Source organism: Schistocerca gregaria, chromosome 8 (genome assembly GCF_023897955.1).
Source record: "Schistocerca gregaria isolate iqSchGreg1 chromosome 8, iqSchGreg1.2, whole genome shotgun sequence".
Lineage (NCBI taxonomy): Eukaryota > Metazoa > Arthropoda > Insecta > Orthoptera > Acrididae > Schistocerca > Schistocerca gregaria.
Window position 1 is genome coordinate 134341874 of NC_064927.1, and position 12530 is coordinate 134354403.

Below are 12530 nucleotides of genomic sequence, written 5' to 3' on the forward strand. Positions count from 1 at the left end.
CATTCGGATCTCTGGGCGGGAAATACTCAAGAGGATGTCGTTATCAGGAGAAAGAAAACAGGCATTCTACGGATCAAAGTGTGGAATGTCAGATCACTTAATCAGGCAGGAAGGTTAGAAAATTTAAAAAGGGAAATGGATAGGTTAAAGCTAGATATAGTGGGAATTAGTGAAGTTCGGTGGCAGGAAGAACGTGACTTCTGGTCAGGTGAATACAGGGTTATAAATACGAAATCAAATAGGGGTAATGTAGGAGTAGGTTTAATAATGAATAAAAAAATAGAAGTGTGGGTAAGCTACTACAAACAGCATAGTGATCGCATTAGTGTGGCCAAGATAGACATGAAGCCCACACCTACTACAGTAGTACAAGTTTATATGCCAACTAGCTCTGCAGATGATGAAGAAATTGTTGAAATGTATGATAAGATAAAATAAATTATTCAGGTAGTGAAGGGAGACGAAAATTTAATAGTCATGGGTGACTGGAATTCGGTAGTAGGAAAAGGGAGAGAAGAAACATAGTAGGTGAATATTTATTGGGGGAAAGAATGAAAGAGGAAGCCATCTGGTAGAATTTTCCACAAAGCAGTACTTAATCATAACTAACACTTGGTTCAAGAATCATAAAAGAATGTTGTATGTGTGGAAGAATCCTGGAGATACTAGAAACAGGTAGATTATACAATGGTAAAACGGAGATTTAGGAACCAGGTTTTAAATTGTAAGACATTTCCAGGGGCAGATGTGGACTCTGGCCACAATCTATCGGTTATGACCTGTAGATTAAAACTGAAGAAACTGTAAAAAGGTGGGAATTTAAGGAGATGGGACCTGGATAAACTGAAAGAACAAGAGGTTGTACAGAGTTTCAGTGAGAGCATAAAGGAACAATTGACAGTAATGGGGGAAAGAAATACAGTAGAAGAAGAATGGGTAGCTTTGAGGGATGAAGTAGTGAAGGCAGCAGAGGATCAAGTAGGTAAAAAGATGAGGGCTAGTAGAAATCCTTGGGTAACAGAAGAAATATTGAATTTAATTGATGAAAGGAGAAAATATAAAAATGCAGTAAATGAAGCAGGCAAAAAGGAATACAAACGTCTCAAAAATGAGATCGACAGGAAATGCAAAATGACTAAGAAGGCATGGCTAGAGGACAAATGTAAGGATGTAGAGGCTTATCTCACTAGGGGTAAGGTAGATACTGCCTACAGGAAAATTAAAAGAGACCATTGGAGAAAAGAGAGCCACTTGTATGAATATACTGCCTACAGGAAAATTAAAAGAGACCATTGGAGAAAAGAGAGCCACTTGTATGAATATCAAGAGCTCAGATGGAAACCCAGTTATAAGCAAAGAAGGAAAAGCAGATAGATGGAGTATGTACAAGGGCGATGTACTTGAGGACAATATTATGGAAGTGGAAGAGGATGTAGATGAAATTTAAATGGGAGATATGTTACTGCGTGAAGAGTTTGACAGAGCACTGAAAGACCTGAGTCGAAACAAGACCCTGGGAGTAGACAACATTCCATTAGAACTACTGACCGCCTTGGGAGAGCCAGTCCTGACAAAACTCTACCATCTGGTGAGCAAGATGTGTGAGACAGGTGAAATACCCTCAGTCTTCAAGAAGAATGTAATAATCCCAGTCCCAAAGAAAGCAGGTGTTGACAGATGTGAAAATTACCGAACTATCAGTTTAATAAGTCACTGCTGCAAAATACTAACGCGAATTGTTTACAGATGAATGGAAAAAGTGGCAGAAGCCAACCTCAGGGAAGATCAGTTTGGATTCCATAGAAATGTTGGAACACATGAGGCAATATTGACCTTACAACATATCTTAGAAAATAGATTAAAGAAAGGCAAACGTTTCTAGCATTTGTAGACTTAGAGAAAGCTTTTGACAATGTTGACTGGAATACTGTCTTTCAGGGATAAAATACAGGGAGCAAAAGCCTATTTACAATGTGTACAGAAACAAGATGGAGGCTGTAAGAGTAGGGGGCATGAAAGGGAAGCAGTGGTTTGGAAGGGAGTGAGACAGGGTTATATCCTTTCCCCAATGTTATTCAATCTGTATATTGAGCAAGCAGTAAAGAAAATAAAAGAAAAATTCAGAGTAGGTATTAAAATCCATGGAGAAGAAATAAAAACTTAGAGGTTCGCCAATGACACTGTAATTCTGTCAGAGACAGCAAAGGACTTGGAAGAGCAGTTGAATGCAATGGACAGTGTCTTGAAAGGAGTATATAACATGAATATCAACAAAAGCAAAACTAGTATTATGGAATGTAGTCGAATTAAGTCGGGTGATGCTGAGGGAATTAGATTAGGAAATGAGACGCTTAAAGTAGTAAAAGGGTTTTGCTATTTGGGGAGCAAAATAATTGATGACGGTCGAAGTAGAGAGGATATAAAATGTAGACTGCAATGGCAAGGAAAGTGTTTCTGAAGAAGAGAAATTTGTTAACACTGAGTATAGATTTAAATGTCAGGAAGTCATTTCTGAAAGTATTTGTATGGAGTGTAGCCATGTATGGGAGTGAAACATGGATGATAACTAGTGTGGACAAGAAGAAAATAGAAGCTTTCGAAATGTGGTGCTACAGAAGAATGCCGAACATTAGATGGGTAGATCATATAACTAATGAGGTGTTATTGAATAGAATTGGGGAGAAGAGAAGTTTGTGGCACAACTTCACTAGAAGAAGGGATCGGTTGGTAGGTTATGTTCTGAGGCATCAAGGGATCACAAATTTAGCATTGGAGGGCAGCGAGGAGGGTAAAAATCGTAGAGGGAGACCAAGAGATGAATACACTAAGCCGATTCAGATGAATGTAGTTTGCAGTAGGTACTGGGAGATGAGGGAGCTTGCGCAGGATAGAGTAGCATGCAGAGCTGCTTCAAACCAGTCTCAGGACTGAAGATCACAACAACAACAAATGTAGACTTCAACTTTCTATGTCTATGGTAAATTTTACCAAACTTTGAATTGTCTCCTGTACCTGAATCAAATGATTTTGATCATGTATGTTATGAGCCATAATATATTTTCTTCTGTCATCGATTAAATTCAATCTCTCTTGTGTTACCCAAGGATTTTTACTATTGCTCCTCTTTTTACTTACTTGATCCTCTGCTGCATTCACTGTTTCATCTCTCAAAGCTACCCATTCTTCTTCTACTGTACCCCTTTCCCCTGTTCTTGTCAGTCATTCTCTAATGCTCCCTTTGAAACATTCTAGTTTGTTGTTTCTTCAGTTTTAATCTGCAATTCATAATAAATAAATTGTAGTAAGAATCCACATCTGCACCTGAAATGTCTTACTATTTAAAACTTGGTTCTGAAATCTCTGTCTTATCATAATGTAATTAATCTGGAACCTTCCAGTGTCTCCAGGTCTCTTCCACATATAGAACCTTATTTCACGAATCTTAATCCAAGTGTTAGCGGTGATTAAATTATGCTCTGTGCAATCTTCTACCAGGTGGCTTCCTCTTTCATTTCTTTCTCTCAGTCCATATTCACCAACTACTTTTCCTTCTCTTCCATTTCCTACTATCGAATTCTAGTCCCCCATGACTATTAAATTTTCATCTCCATTAACTATCTGATTAATTTCTTTTATCTCATCATACATTTCGTCTATGTCGCCCTCATGTGCAGAGCTAGTTGGCATATTAATCTTGTACTACTGTAGTGGGTGTGTGCTTTGTATCTATCTTGGCTACAATAATACCTTCAGTATACTGTTCATCATAGCTTATCCATATTCCTATTTTTTATTCATTATTTTAGCTACTCCTGCATAACCCATATTTGATTTTGTATTTATAACCCTGTATTCACCTGACCAAAAGTCTTGTTCCTCCTGCCACTGAACTTCACTAATTCCCACTATATCTAGCTTTAACCTATCCATTTCCCTTTTTAAATATTCTAATCTACTTACCCAATAAAGGAATCTGACATTCCACACTCTGATCCATAGAACACCAGTTTTGTGTCACCAGATAATGATGTCCTCCTAAGTAGTCACTGCCCGGGGATCCGTATGGGGGACTATTTTACCTCTGGAACATTGTACCCACGAGGACGCCATCATCATTTAACCATACAGTAAAGCTGTATGCGCTCTGGAAAAATTACAGCTGTAGTTTTCCCCTTGCTTTCAGCTGTTCACAATACCAGCACAGCAAGGGCGTGTTGGTTAGTGTTACAAGGCCAGATTAGTCAATCATCCGGACTGCCTCTCTGTTACGAAGCCATCATTTTATATACCTTCAAGAGGATGTCATCATGATTTAACCATACAGTAGGGCTGCATGACCATGGCAAAATAACCCTGTAGTTTCCTCTTGCTTTCAGCCATTTTGAATAATGTTACAAGGCCAGATCAGTCAATCATCCAGACTGTTGCCCCTGAAACTACTAAAAATGCTGCTGCCCCTCTTCAGGAACCACATGTTTGTCTGGCCTCTCAACCGATATCCCTCCATTATGGTTGCACCTATGGTGTGGCTATCCGTATCACTAAGGCATGCAAGCCTCTCCACCAATGCACAAGGTCCATGGTTCATGTTAACTTACATCTATACAATTTTCAAAATAACTGTAGCTTGGAAGTGAATTGTTGTGGAACTATATCCATAAAATGACATCCTGTTAAGTGATGGTGCTTGGATATGCCTAACAATGCTGCGCAGTTCTGACCTTCGATTATTTGAGAAATTTTGTAGAATTTAAGTCCCCCCTGCTCAGAAATGACTATCATGTTGTTTTTCTCCCCCTCTGTGCATCTATATATTCACTGTTGGACACACACAACAAAAAAACTGCTAAATAAGTGAGCTTTCACCTCAGCCAAAAAGCCTTCTCCTGAATTATACAAAAAGCACACACACGTATTCATGCAACTCCACACGTGACCACTGTCCACTGTCTCTGGCTGCTAAGGTAAAACTGTATGAAGAGTTGCATTTGCGTGAATGTGTGTGTGCTGTGTGCTGTGTGTGTGTGTGTGTGTGTGTGTGTGTGTTTTCTAATTCAGAAGAAAGCTTGTTAGTCGAAAGCTTACTTGTTTAGCAGTCTTTTGTTGCGGCTCAACATTTCTATTATATGGTAAGATGAAATATATCCTTTATATAATGTTTTCTTTATTTCATCCTGGATTTTCCATTGTTTTAGATATTCACTCTGTGTCTTGTAGTTCCAACCCTATTTGATATGTGTGTTGTAATTCTTTTGTGGGACTCTTGTTAGTCACCTTTTACAGTATTTGGATTTCCCTATATCATACATAACTTTTCTTCAGAAAGCATTGTAACATTGCAGGTGCAACAAATGTTTTTGGAAGTGTTGGGAAAGTAAATGTCGAGAGTTGGCGTTGCTGCATGACTTTGCGTGGACATAATGGTGATGTCCTGGATATGGCATGGTCTCCACATGATGCATGGCTTGCATCTTGTTCTGTTGACAACACAGTGATTGTGTGGAATGCTCTTAAGATGCCAGGTAATAACAACGATTTATACATTTCATACATAAAGTTTTGAAACACAAAGCAGTCCATTGCTTCATAAATAGGCAACTACTTGAACTATTGTTTGTGGTAAATGTGTGTAAAGGTACCTCATAGACTTTTGGAAAACAAATTAGATGAAAATAAACCAACTTAGAGGAGTTCCTTTTATTAAGGTTGTTTTTTGTTTTAATAAATCCAGTCTCCTGAATTAAAAGTAGTTCACAAACAAATAATCTTAGAATGTTGAATAATATGCAGATTTTTGTAGCATTACAGAAGCACACAATTATCAGATGATAGGCAATTTCTTGTTTATAAGGTAGTGCTCAGATGAGATTCGGTCCTACAAATATATGTTCTGAAAAGTTTGGCATGTTAAAACAGATGAAAACCTGATCATATCATGAGCAACAGAAAATAATTTTTGCTTGTGAAGAATAAATATTAAAGGCATATGTCTTGGAGATAGTGGAAATTAATCGTTAAAAAGTTGTACCTCAGTTCTGCCTTCTGTAAGACATAATTAATTTATTTTTTCTGCACCTGTACGTGTTTCAGCACATTATCGCATATTCAGTAGACAATTTATTTGATTGTGTTATTTAAAAATAAGCAATATCTTGTATTGATAATGCCACAGGTACTCTTAACATTACACTCTGCTTTTTTAAATAAGAAGTTATTATTTGACTTTTATTTATTTTGCCGATGAATTAGTAGGAACTCTAATGCAGTACATATTATCTAGAGTCAGTATTTTATTGGATAATAGTGAGAATAAGATAATGTGAATTCAAACAATGGGAAATCCTGAATGGAATCTATCGATAACATGAAAAGTATATTTGCTCTACTCACAGTGTAGCAGAAATGCTGACTCGCAAGTAGGCACAACAAAAAGACTGTCAGGAAGTGAACTTTCAGCCAACTAAGCTTTCATCAGAATACACACACACACACACACACACAAACACCTGACAACAGTCTCTATATTCATGTGTGTGTGTGTGTGTTTTATTTATTTCTGATGAAGGCTCACTTCCAGAGAGTCTTTTCGTTGTGCCTATCTGCAACTCAGCATCTTCACTATAATGTGAATTCTCCCCTTTGTTGTTGAATAAAGGGGTCCTGTGTTCTTAGACATAAATAACAGCCTTACAACATTTGTGTATGACTTCCCACTTATTTCTTTCCAGCCCAGCAGACAAATTAACAAATTTTAACAAACTTTGATTTGCTTTTGCAGATTAATCCAATTTCAAATCTTGATTTTACAGCCATCTTCATACAGTATTATGCAGAGAACTGGAAAACAATGTGCTGCTTAATATTTTACTTTAGTATATTAGCTTATTTCAGCTTATTGCCTTTATCAGTACATGTCCTGATGTTGTAGGGACGTATGTCAATTTATATATATATTAAAAACAAAGATTCCAAGACTTACCAAGCGGGAAAGCGCCAGTAGACAGGCACAATAAAATAACACACACACACAAAATTTCGAGCTTTGGCAATCGGCGGCTGCTTTGTCAGGAAAGAGGGACATATTTAAAGGCCATGTCTGCTTGTGTCTGTGTATGTGCGGATGGATATGTGTGTGTGCGAGTGTACACCTGTCCTTTTTTCCCCCTAAGGGAAGTCTTTCCGCTCCCGGGATTGGAATGACTCCTTACCCTCTCCCTTAAAACCCACATCCTTTCGTCTTTCCCTCTCCTTCCCTCTTTCCTGAAGAAGCAACCATTGGTTGTGAAAGCTAGTAATTCTGTGTGTGTGTTTGTGTGTTTTGTTGATTGTGCCTGTCTGCCGGCACTTTCCCGCTTGGTAAGTCTTGGAATCTTTGTTTTTATTTTCACTTTAACCTCATGTTACCCTTTCCACCTTCTAATACCATGTCAACCTCACAACATCCCTACAACAACCGATCATTTTTTAGCAGCTTCCCACAGGTTTAAACAATAATATTATTTTCAGCAACATTTTAAAATTGTCTATAATTTGCTGTTGTACGTTCAATATTACATAAATTTTTGTATGCTAACAGTTGTAGGAGCTCAAGTTTGGCATCTAGTCGTTTCCTCAAAGATATTTCAACATACAATATATTCAGCATAACTTCATACAACTACTGCCATCGTATATCTTCAACAATCACTAACTAACTGTGGTGATACAGCTACTTTAGTATGTATATTAATGTAACAAACACAAGCTTACAAGAGTTTTATTAAAACAGTTACTTTAATTGCCTTAAAATGAAAATTACGTATTTGCAAATATTCTGGTGCGACATTAGGCTTTGCAAAAAGAAGGAAAAATTTTTGATTTTCTGTGCAAACTTTAATGAAATAAATCTCTTTATGAAATTACTGTCAAGGTGCTTAATTATTTGAATTACTCTCATTTACAGAGGCTTCAATGCTGTAGCCAAATTTTTTTCTGCCCCTAATTATTTTATGAGCTGTGTTAAAGGTCATTATCTAAAGAACACTATACAGTTTCAGTAATCAGACTGGACATTACTAAGTGTTTTTTTCTGGGACTTTATTTTTGTTAATTTTACAAAATTGGATTATCCAAGTGAAAATTCATCATTCTGGATTAGGAGCTACCATCCTATCAAAACAGGAAGATACATGCATGAAAATTCAAATCATCATCATCATTTAAGACTGATTATGCCTTTCAGTGTTCAGTCTGAAGCATAGCCACCTTATAAAATTCCTCCATGATCCCCTATTCAGTGCTAACATTGATGCCTCTTCTGATATTAAACCTATTACTTCAAAATCATTCTTAACCGAATCCAGGTACCTTCTCCTTGGTCTGCCCCGACTCCTCCTACCCTCTACTGCTGAACCCATGAGTCTCTTGGGTAATCTTGCTTCTCCCATGCGTGTAACATGACCCCACCATCTAAGCCTGTTCGCACTGACTGCTCCATCTATGGAGTTCATTCCCAGTTTTCCTTTGATTTCCTCATTGTGGACAGCCTCCTGCCATTGTTCCCATCTACTAGTACCTGCAATCATCCTAGCTACTTTCATATCCGTAACCTCAACCTTGTTGATAAGGTAACCTGAATCCACCCAGCTTTCACTCCCATACAACAAGGTTGGTCGAAAGATTGAACGGTGCACAGATAACTTTCTTAGTACTGACTTCCTTCTTGCAGAAGAGAGTAGATCGTAGCTGAGCGCTCACTGCATTGGCTTTGCTACACCTCACTTCCAGTTCTTTCACTATGTTGCCATCCTGTGAGAATATGCATCCTAAGTACTTGAAACTGTCCACCTGTTCTAACTTTGTTCCTCCTATTTGGCACTCAATCCGTTTATATTTCTTTCCCACTGACATTACTTTCGTTTTGGAGATGCTAATCTTCATACCATAGTCCTTACATTTCTGATCTAGCTCTGAAATATTACTTTGCAAACTTTCAATCGAATCTGCCATCACAACTAAGTCATCCGCATATGCAAGACTGCTTATCAACATATGATCCATAAATAATATGAACAACAGTGGAGACAGGTTGCAGCCTTGTCTTACCCCTGAAACTACTCTGAACCATGAACTCAATTTACTGTGAACTCTAACTGCTGCCTGACTATCCAGGTAAAGACCTTTAATTGCTTGCAAAAGTTTGCCTCCTATTCCATAATCGCGTAGAACAGACAATAACTTCCTCTTAGGAACCCGGTCATATGCCTTTTCTAGATCTATAAAGCATAGATACAATTCCCTGTTCCACTCATAACACTTCTCCACTATTTGCCGTAAGCTAAAGATCTGGTCCTGACAACCTCTAAGAGGCCTAAACCCACACTGATTTTCATCCAATTGGTCCTCAACTAATACTCGCACTTTCCTTTCAATAATACCTGAGAAGATTTTACCCACAACGAGATACCTCTGTAGTTGCTACAATCTTTTCTGTTTCCATGTTTAAAGATTGGTGTGATTACTGCTTTTGTCCAGTCTGACGGAACCTGTCCCGACTCCCAGGCCATTTCAATTATCCTGTGTAGCCATTTAAGACCCGACGTTCCACTGTATTTGATGAGTTCCGACTTAATTTCATCCACCCCAGCTGCTTTATTGCACTGCAATCTATTGACCATTTTCTCCACTTCCTCAAATGTGATTTTGTTTCCATCGTCATTCTTATCCCATTCTACCTCGAAATCTGAAACATTGCTGATCGTAGTTTCACCTACATTGAGCATCTCTTCAAAATATTCCCTCCATCTACCCAAGGCATCCACAGGATTCACCAGCAGTTTTCCTGACCTGTGCAAAATACTTGTCATTTCCTTCTTACCTCCCTTTCGAAGACTGCTAATTACACTCCAGAATGGTTTTCCGGCAGCTTGACCCATAGTCTCCAACCTGTTTCCAAAGTCTTCCCAAGATTTCTTCTTGGATGCTGCAATTATCTGTTTGGCTTTGTTTCTGTCTTCAACATAACTTTCTCTGTCTACCTGAGTTCTAGTATGTAGCCATTTTTGATACGGCTTCTTTTTCCTTTTACAGGCTGCCTTGACTGTGTCATTCCACCAAGCTGTTTGCTTCATCCTACTTTTACACACTACTGTTCCAAGACATTCTTTAGCCACTTCTAGTACTGTGTCCCTGTACCTTGTCCATTCCTTTTCCAGTGACTGTAATTGACTACATTCAACTAACTGGTACCTTTCTGAGATCGCTGTTATGTACTTGAGCCTGATTTCCTCATCCTGAAGTTTCTCCACTCTTATCCACCTACATATGGACCTGACCTCCTGCACTTTCGGCCTCACAATCCCAATTTCACTGCAGATTAAATAATGATCAGTGTCATCAAAGAATCCCCTGAATACACGTGTGTCCCTCACAGCCTTCCTGAATTCCTGATCTGTTATTATATAGTCAATGACTGATCTGGTTCCCCTGCCTTCCCAAGTATACCGGTGAATGTTCTTATGTTTAACAAAGGAATTTGTGATTACTAAGCCCATACTGGCACAGAAATCCAAGAGTTGTTTCCTGTTCCTGTTGGCCTCCATATCCTCTCCAAATTTACCCATGACCTTTTCATACCCTTCTGCCCGATTTCCAATCCTGGCATTAAAATCACCCATGAGCAGAACACTGTCCTTGTCCTTTACTCTAACAACTACATCACTGAGTGCCTCATAAAAACTATCCATCTTACCTTGATCTGTCTCTTCACAATGCGAATATTCTGACACAATCCTAATTTTCTTGCTAGACACTGTCAAATCTATCCACATCAGTCGTTCGTTTACATACCTTAGTGCAACTACGCTGGGTTCCATTTCTTTCCTGATGAAATCCCTGCACCACATTGTGCTATTCCTGTTTTGACTCCTGACAGGTAGACTTTGTATTCTCCCACTTCCTCTTCTTTCCCACCCCTTACCCGAATGTCACTAACAGCTAAAACGTCCAGCCCCATCTTACTTGCAGCCTCTGCCAGCTCTACCTTCTTCCCAGGATAGCCCCCATTGATATTAATAGCTCTCCAACCCATTACCATTTGTTTGCCAAGTCGTATCTTAGGAGTCCCTGGTTTGTCAGTTAGAGGTGGGGCTTCGTCACCTCCAAAGGTCCGAGGCGTTTTGCTCTGATTGTTGCCAGCATCATATTTGAAGTATCGGAAAAGCAGGTTGCTAGCTTTACTTGCCCCGAGCCCCATTGAGTTTTACCCCTAACGGTTGAGGGACTAACCAGTGGATTTGGTAGTCTTTGCCGTATGAGGACAAAGGTGACCACGACTCAGAATATGTTCGAGATGCCCAGCCTTATTCCAAAGTAACTGGTATCCCGACTGTCGGGACCACTTACTTGGCCACTCATACGTTGTCAAGTATCGTATTTTTGTAAATAAACTAGAATTACTTACTTGTCATTTTTAAGACATTTAGTAATCACAGATAGTATCAAATAAAGAATAATAACTGTGGAATAATTTCACTTAGGTTTAAATGTAAGATAATGTGATAAAAGATACAGTGTATCGAGTAATATATTAAATATCATACATCAAGATGATTCGTAAACATATGTATCATATACTTCAATATTTGAGTCTCAGTCCATTACAGTACACACTCCTACAGCCTATTATAGTTTTTTTTTTTTGTATTTTCTGTCTGTCTTTTTTTTTAAGGTATAGATAACAATAGATACACAATTGTGGTGATTAACAGTTTCTTGCCTGTGATAATGATACTTAAAGCAAGGCAGTTTCTTCATCAGCTTATATTAGGAATAAGAGAATGCATAGAATATTTTCATGAATTAAGTCCTCAGTTTTCGTCTTCTTACAGAAATGGTAGCAGTACTGAAAGGTCATTCTGGACTAGTGAAGGGTGTTGCATGGGATCCTGTAGGCAAATATATGGCTTCACAATCTGATGACAAGACATTGAGGGTTTGGAGAACAGCAGACTGGAAAGAGGATTCAGTCATCACTGAACCATTTGAAGAGGTTTTTATTTCTTAAAATTATAATTTTGCACAAATATTATTCTACGAATTTTCATGTTAATATGAATATTGACTTCAATGGCTGGTAACGTACTGGTGTCCTTATTTAAGTAATTACATTGTAGAAATACTGCACCCCGTAGAACATTAACAGTACTAGATCATAAGTGTGTCCAAGAAACTCCTACTAGGAATTCAATTTTTAACTCTATCAAATCAGAAGGTATCATTTTAGGATGGAGCCAGATTTCAAAACCTGTTGATTGTTTCACTGTGGCTTTCTGAATAATCTGTTTGTTGGTTGGCATATTTTCTTTCCCTTTGTTTATGTAACTGACACAGGAATTTGAAATGGGGTGCTGTGTTTGAGGTAATGAGTGTATGCCATTTGAATGAAATAAGGTCAAATGTAACTGTACTGTTGCATATTGCAACAGCATTGCCGGCAAGGCTTAGGAACATTGTTAATTGAATTTGATCATCTCAGTGTTATCTGATACATA

The 12530-nt window shown here is 38.2% G+C and overlaps 1 protein-coding gene across 2 annotated transcripts in view; it reads left to right on the top strand.

Annotated features, from left to right (window-relative positions):
• Positions 1 to 12530, top strand: part of LOC126285323 (protein HIRA) — a 236297-nt gene that overhangs the window by 51981 nt on the left and 171786 nt on the right. For both annotated transcript variants that reach the window (XM_049984625.1, XM_049984626.1), the window contains 2 exons: positions 5343 to 5522; positions 11868 to 12028. In XM_049984625.1, coding sequence (XP_049840582.1) covers positions 5343 to 5522; positions 11868 to 12028 — 341 coding nt within the window. The remainder of the gene's footprint in view (positions 1 to 5342; positions 5523 to 11867; positions 12029 to 12530) is intronic.